The sequence below is a fragment of the Bactrocera latifrons genome, unplaced genomic scaffold, assembly GCF_001853355.1.
Source record: "Bactrocera latifrons isolate USDA-ARS-PBARC rearing strain unplaced genomic scaffold, ASM185335v1 scaffold_8, whole genome shotgun sequence".
NCBI classification, from domain to species: Eukaryota; Metazoa; Arthropoda; class Insecta; order Diptera; family Tephritidae; genus Bactrocera; species Bactrocera latifrons.
Genome location: NW_017537489.1, coordinates 2,148,357 through 2,156,209, shown reverse-complemented (window position 1 = coordinate 2,156,209; position 7,853 = coordinate 2,148,357). Strand labels below are relative to the sequence as shown.

General features: G+C 37.6%; 2 protein-coding genes across 2 annotated transcripts in view; one reads left to right on the top strand and one right to left on the bottom strand.

Annotated features, from left to right (window-relative positions):
- Positions 1-14: 14 nt before the first annotated feature.
- The window catches only part of LOC108976759, a 50,366-nt gene continuing 42,527 nt past the window's right edge, over positions 15-7,853 (bottom strand). The window contains exons 2-4 of the mRNA XM_018946042.1: positions 1,953-2,109; positions 1,764-1,885; positions 15-1,700 (exon numbers count right to left, since the gene is read on the bottom strand). Coding sequence (XP_018801587.1) covers positions 675-1,700; positions 1,764-1,885; positions 1,953-2,109 — 1,305 coding nt within the window. The 3' untranslated portion in view covers positions 15-674. The remainder of the gene's footprint in view (positions 1,701-1,763; positions 1,886-1,952; positions 2,110-7,853) is intronic.
- LOC108976760 lies at positions 4,052-5,451 on the top strand. The gene is made up of 2 exons (XM_018946043.1): positions 4,052-4,725; positions 4,788-5,451. The coding sequence occupies exons 1-2, from the start codon at positions 4,165-4,167 to the stop codon at positions 5,334-5,336; spliced, it is 1,110 nt and encodes a 369-aa protein (XP_018801588.1). The 5' UTR covers positions 4,052-4,164; the 3' UTR covers positions 5,337-5,451.

Sequence of the window (7,853 nt, the reverse complement as noted above, 5' to 3'; positions counted from 1 at the left end):
ATTTATTTTGATTTATGTGATTTTTTTAGTTATCATAATTTATTATTATTTTTTAAATAATATTAAATATGTTAGTCGCTTGTTGTTTATATATTTAATTTTTTTTCGTTAATATGGCAAGATTAATACATGAATGTGATTTCGTTAAACTAACTGTAGCTCGTTCGTTCGACGTCATTTTACGCAGCAACGAGTACTCAACTCAAAGCCGTTACGATTCGTTACATTTAAAGTATATAAATTAATTAATTTTAATTTTCATTCAATTATATAAGTACATATAGTATATCAAACTAACACAGACACATACGCACAATTTCACACATAAACACACACGAGGTATATGTATGGGTGAACTCGCTAAAAATACAAACAATGCCAGTCAGGGTATAGCGAACTGCAAGCAAAAACACAAACGAGTATGCAACGCTGACTTGTGCTCGGCAGTTATGATTTCAAATACTTGTAATTCTATTATATATTTTTGAGTTTGCTTCAACAATACACCATTATCCACTCTTTGGCTAGTTACTCGCTGCTTTGGATCGGTTCGTTCTTGTGTTATTTGGTGAGACAGTTATCAGCCGCACGTAAAAGATTGGATTTGCTAGCTCGGCTTATATTTGACATTGTTTATATTTCGTTTACGCCTACTTCTCCCGCTCATCCACGCATCAGACAACGGCATCGTAAGGTGCCGCACCCAGACCCACATAACGATTATTGTTTCTATGCACGAAACCGCTTCCCGGCGAGGCATTATAGTAGACCACACGGCGTATACCGAATGGATCCACATAGCCGAAGCTGCCGGCACGCTTCTCGTTCGCAAATTGCTCTTCTTCGTGATATTGGTGTGGCAGGAAATAACGGAAGCCGTTAGCTGTCACACCGACACCATCATAGGGCACCGCGGGGCCACTTAAACTATTGGCAGCTGGCGGCCGCTGTCGCCGATGTGTCGTCGGTGGCAATGGTGGCAGTAAACCGTCATCAAGCTGATTGATCTCCAAGGCATTTGTTGTGGCAGCATTTGTATGCGTGGCTGGTGTGGATGAACGCTGGTAGTAGTAACCATTCGTGTTAGGCGCGCTCTCACCACTTGTGGCGGCAGCAAACGGTGAAGGTGAGGGTGTGGAATAACCCGCAGCGTCGACAGCCGCGATCGGCGCTGGTGTTGTGTCGTAGACAGCAATTGGACGCAGACGTTGGCGTGTGGCCCCTCTGCCGAGCAACGGTGGTTGCATATCGAGTGCGGGCAATGGTAGCGTTCCACTAATGCTGCCCTCACGTAGCCCTTGCGCCACTTCTTGTTGAAGATCTGTGAGCGAATTGCTGGCGGGTGTGTCATACGGCGTCACTATCGGCTTCTGTATGCGTTCACGTTGACGCTGCAGTAAGCGTGGCACCTCGTCGGGGTAGTGATCGAAACCCAACTTGCCTTGAGGTTGTATATTCGCCGCCTCTGCTGGTGAAAGATAGTTTAATTTGCCATCGTAAGCTTCCGAAGCTGGATCGTGACGCACGATGGGTTCGCTAATGATGGGTGGCAACGGTGTTGTGGTTGTTGTGTCCGCAACAGCTACTTGTTTTGGGGTGTCCACAATATTAACACTACTCGTTTGTCCACGAAGTCCATTGCGGCCATTAACCAGCACGCCATTCTGCGCTGGCATCGACTTCGTCGATTTGATGGCATCCTGCGAAAGAAAGTAACATTTGATTATAAAGTTCTACTTAAATACGGTTTCTCTAAATATTACGTCAATAGCTCTGTTATAGCCCACAAACACGGTCTTCGACTTCAGTATGCGATAACCATCTTTATCGGCAATATAGTCCTTTTGGCGTAGAAATCCAGCTGCGTCTATCCAAGCTTCAGTGCCTGCAACGTAAACGGGTCTTAAAGTTGGGCATACATGGCAAATGGTTTTAAAGAAGAAAACACTTACCAACAACGGTACCGTCTTGTAGACGCCTTTCCTTACGAAACTGCCCATTATCCGTTTGAAAGCGGAAATAACGCTCCGGTCCTTCATCTGTCTGTATGTGATATTGTCCATCACCTGGTGTACCCCACGAGCCCTCTACCACCGCAAGCAGTGAAACCTGCAAATCGAAATTCAAATATTTTATTATCATAAATGCTTAAAAGAATAATATTAGCACTGGAATATATATTTAGTTCTTATAGTATTACAAATATAAAATAAATGGTTAAATTTCTAGAAAAAATATTATATTATATAAAATAATATACAGTTTCAGAAGAAGCGCAAGAAAAGTATTATTTTCGAATTTAATATTTTCCTAAATTATCATTTGAATATTCAGTAGCTTTCCTAAGGCTTTGGCGTGCTTCAAAAATAAGAGATAGAACTAGAAATTAGACAGATACTACACGTCTTTCCGTATAAGTACGACGTTCGTGGATCTGTTACAATTGACGGACTAGTCATCGGACTAACTATACAATGCTACCTTGTCTGGTTTAAAAACATGAATGACTTTTTTCGTGACTTTTTCGACATTTAAGAATTTGTTTCACTTCGTATTTGTAACTCACGAAGACAGTGGTGAGGCGATTCAGCGTCGTTCGCAGTAACTTGGACTGATATATGAAACGATTTTAAATTGAAAGCGTACAAAATACAGCTTCCCAAGTAACATCGCTGTGCTCTATGGGCTCTTAAATAGTTCTAAAAAGGTCCTACGTTTCCGAGCAAAATTTTGTTCAGCAATGAGGCCAATTTCTGGCTCAATGAGTATGTAAACAAACGAAATTCCCGCATTCGAGGCGAAGAGCAACCTGAAGAGATTGTGAGCCTGTGGAAACATCCGTTCATATTTCTTCCAAAATGATGCTGGTGATCTCGGCGACATTTGGTTTCACCAAGATGGCGCCACTTTCCAGATATCGCATTAACAAAGGATTTATTGAGAGAACACTTCGGTGAGCAAATAATTTAATGTTTTGCCCGGTCGATTGACCACAAAGTTATGTGATATCAGAGAGTTAGACTTTTTTACAGTAGGAATATGTAAAGTCAAAGGCTATGCGGACAATCTTCGCTTCTATTCAGGTCTTAGAAAAATGTTATGAGTGGAATTGCTCGAAGGAGTCATCGAAAATTCAACTCAACGGATGGACCATCTGAAATGAAATTACGCCCAAGAGATATTCTTCAAAAAATAAATTCCAAAGAATGTACTTTCGAATGATAATTAACATTTCCCATTAAATTTGAAGTTTCTGTGTTATTCCTTAAAAAAAAGTAGGGAACCTTTTCTGTCACAATTACGGTACAGTCCGTCTAACTACTTCTATAGTTAAATAATTCCATGGAAATCTTATCGAAATAACCGGACATCATTTTTATTTTTCCAATATTGATGGATTTTTAAATATAGCTCACATCCAACTATATCTGAGATCTATAGAGCGAGATTCCAACGGAACACTTCTCTGTATACGAGTAGTACTTCGTGTAAGTAAATTACTATTATCATCAGTCCAATTCCAACAAGAATATAAAGTTTATCTTAAAATTGCATTTTAAAAAACCTGTTGAACCCGAAAAGGTATCTCTATAGGTTCAAACATCTTATACTTATAGTTGAAAAATATGTAATCCAATTAGGAGATCAGATGCTTCCAATTTCGAAGCTTTTTGCGAGTCCAAATCAGTCTCGCCACAAAAGCTAAATAAAGATTTGAAGTAAAATATATATCATATGATACAGATGGATGGTTTGAGGGTGTGAAAAAGGATACTTCCTTCTAGTCAAATCAGCAATATTATTTTTTTTTTTTAAGTGACAAAGATTACTTTTCTTCTTAGTCTTGAAAAAAGATTTTATTGTTACAATATACATAAAAAGCTTTCGTACAAAGCTTTCGTCGTTAATATTCCATATAATATGCACTGCTTCCCAGATATGTAGGTTTCCACGGTCTATCACTCCTAACGACAGTAAACAAACCCACATGCGATTACTCGCACATTGCTAAGTAACGAATATTTTCTACATTTAAGCAAACCTAAACAAACTTCGAGAATCAGCAAAACGAAAACGACAGCAATTTCATTTTTAGAAATATTTACAAAAACAAACAAATTTATATTTCGAAAATTTCTCAAATAACGCAAATGAAAAACCAAAATGCCCTCTTTGGCAACGGCATCCATCAGTTCATTTAAGTTAGCACGTTTTAGTCGCCCGCTGCGGTTCAACGATCCCATTGTACGGGAACAACCCGAATGCTACTCCATACGACCATCACTCATCGACTATATACGCGAAGACCTACAGGAGTTATCGCGACGTCTTTTTTACCAACGCATCTACATATTGGCGAAGAATAAATTAGATGCGCAGCCACCGCAGCTACAAAGTCGACCGACACCACCAACGCTACCACATGGCGGTTCGTACCGAGGGGGTAGGCGCTCACTGACCTCGGTGACATCGGCACGACGAGATACACTCGATTTTAAGATAATCCTACAAATAGAATTGCAAAACATATTAGCGCGTGATGCTGAAAATAGTATTTCGGGTGATAGACCCACGGGCATATTTCTGTATATGGGCGATTATACGTTGTTGATGTTCGAGTGCGTTGAAGATATTGTCGGTTCTTTTTGTACGCAATTGAGTGCCATCGCAGATAAATATTTTTTAGCGAATAAAGTATTTCTCACCGAAGATCGCACTGGGGAGGTAAGTGAAACGCTAATAAAGCAGTAATGTGCACTTTCTATGATAACTTTTTCTTTTTCCAGACTTATTTTCCAAATTTCCATTATCGTCGTGCCGTACCGATTAACATCAATGAGAAGTTTCCACCGAACACCGTCACAGACATTGAGCTTATGAGTCAACAACACTTGACGATTAAGGATAAATTGTTTGAGCTGTGTGCGACACTGTCGCAAGAGATACAGCGGGGCCAAGATACTACGGTACACAGTACAGTAAGCTCTGGTAAGGGCACGTTCAGTTTGTGGCGACCAAGTTATGATTTCGGTGAAGATCTAGCGCCTGCCATATTCAATAAACTTTTACCTGAAGTGCAGCGTATCGAACTTGTACTGAATTGTAATCGTTTTTACTGCAACGTGCAGCGACGCGCTTTAATGTACAACCGTATACCAAACGAGTTGGACGATAAGCTTCATTCTTGGCCCATACCATACAATTACACTCCGATCGGCGTTTTCTGGCACTCGCCATACGATGTTAATTTGACATTCTCCGATTATGGCAAGAAGGAGGAGCAGGTAGAAGAGAAAGGCTCTGGTTCGGATGAGGAGGTTGAAAAGATCGCCTAGCGCAGTTCAAGTGTTAGGTTTTGGGAGAGAACTATTGGCGATTTAACATAAATAAATATGCTAAAAAAAAACACAATTTAATTTCTTTTAAGAATGTTTTCTGAATAAGTTAATAAATGAGCATACAAGTTTGTAAAAGAAATAAAAGAAAAATTTCTCTCAAAATTAGTTTCGACCCAACTTTTGACAAAGATCACAAAATATTTTTTTTTTTTAATAAAGCTCGTACCACAATATTTGGACAATGGTAAATTTCGGAGCGTATGTATTTCTGAAATAAAAAAAGTCTCATAAAATCATCGAAGCACCTCAAATGAGCAGAATGAGTGTAGATATCCATCCAATGCAATATATAGATTTAAAATGGATAGATAAAAAATGGATAGCCTGTTAAGACATATGATGTTAACGAGTATTTTTTTTTTAATAGCATTTTTTTGACAGATCACGGGTGAGTCGTGTCAAGCTGTCACTATTGTTTGACATTTCATTATTGAAAAGCTTACACCTGTAAAGCGAAGTCCACGTTTCGTAAATAGTGTGTTTCGCGCGATTTGCTCATCTTATGGTCAACATAATGGGCCTACTGAGCCTACTAAACGCAACATCAGCACCCGTCTTGAGACCCTGCGTTCATTATTGTAAAATATTTTATTGATTAGACCATAGAATTTAGAAATAGAAAATCATGGACTTCCTGAAATTTAAAATAAGTTTTCCACGTTGTATTTTCAATATGATTTTGTTTTGAGCGTTCTACGATATTGTTCATAGACTATACAATTGAACTATCTGGTGTATGATGCGCCAGGAAAATCCCTTCAATTCCAATAAATACTCATTTACTCAACCTAACAACATTAACATCAGCCATAATAGGTCTAAAGTACCGGAAACCAGAGAAAATCCAAAAATCTACATATATTTTAAGACATTGCCTATGAAGAAGATGGGACGTAGGAGTTTTGATTCCGTCAAATATTATAGGCAAAAAATTTAAATAAATTTCCGTACTTCTCTACAGAATCCAATTTGTAAAATAATCTCAAAATTTGAAGTCGATCAGATAAAAAGCTATTTGCCTCGTCAATTGGAAAAAGGTAGTTTTAAGAAAAACGTTTTCAAAGCATCACATATGCTTATAGGTGAACCTGATGTTGGCTTACTAAAGCACAGTTTAAGCAAACAAAAACAAAAACAAAACAATCATGATTTAATGAAAATACTACAACGGCCATACCCCTTAAAGACCTTATCAGATTCGTAAGCCTTCGCTTACCACATGTTGATTCGAAACTTTGCTGTGCAAGGCTGTGGAACAAACCAAATTATATACGAGACGAATCGCTTTCGCGACATAAAAGTAAATCTTATCAAATTTAACTGCGAACTTAAATGGATTTTATTTCCATGGTTTTAAGCAGTTTTTTGTTTACAAATAATAAATAAGTTTTGTTTTAGCTATAATGTTAAAGTTTGCGTCAAGGATCACTTTTCTTCATGGACCTATCAACTGAACTACATCTGGATTCACAAAGGATCAAAACTGGTCTATGTGTGACTTATTGGCCTATCAGTTTAATCTAACCTGCTATAGTGGTCTGATCAGAAAAGAACTTTTAGGAAATTGTTGTCTTGCCGAGTTAAAGTTTTTCTTTGAAGTTTTGATTCTGATTATTCTGTTTGTATGGAAGTCAAATGTTATAGTGGTCGAATATCGGCGGTTCCGGCAAATGCGCAGTATCTTTCAAAAACTAATTTATATACAGACAGACAGAAGGACAGAGARACGGACGTGCCTAAATCAATTTAGCTCGTCACGCTGATCAGTTATGCACGTATGTACCATATATTGTTAATAAAGTCCTTAAAAATGTCTTGTGGGTGTTAAAATATCGTAGCAAATCTAATACTTGTATACTCTATTCAGACTATACAAAATAACTTATGGTGAAACTAAAAAGATACCCTACCTATTAGAAAAACATTGTTTACTAAATTTAATTTCATAAAATTACCTAAAACACTGTCTATTATCATAAATATTGTTGCATAACACCTCTGAGTTAGGAAAATTTATTATACAACACTTACCTAAGCAGTTTCTTAACTTCCTACCTTCTATTTGCTATTGTTATTCCTTGGGCATATGCCGCTAGTTATCAGCCACAATATTTATTTTATTACTTATTTTATATATCACAAGCTGATAAATTTGTTATTCTCAATCGATTGCTCAACTATCGCCATATAAAGTGCGACATTCGATTCTGGTTCGCCTACTGTGAGTGAAAAATTTATTGCTGACTATCTACCCACAGCTGGTCGGCTTGTAAGCCATTAAGATACTTTTAATCAACAACAACAGAATGACCAAGTGCCTACTCGTATTTTTTCAGTAGTTTTGAGCTGAATATTTAATGGTTGGGTTTTTTAAGTCATTTATTTTCATTGTTTATTTATTTTTTGCTTTACATTTTTTTAACTTTATTTTTCGAATATAGTAAATACATATAT

Bases quoted from the DNA above. Each gene is read 5' to 3' on its own strand.
- LOC108976760 (XM_018946043.1), top strand. From the start codon at position 4,165: ATGCCCTCTTTGGCAACGGCATCCATCAGTTCATTTAAGTTAGCACGT. The intron at 4,726-4,787 runs GTAAGTGAAACG...TTCTTTTTCCAG, and splicing joins CCGAAGATCGCACTGGGGAG to ACTTATTTTCCAAATTTCCA.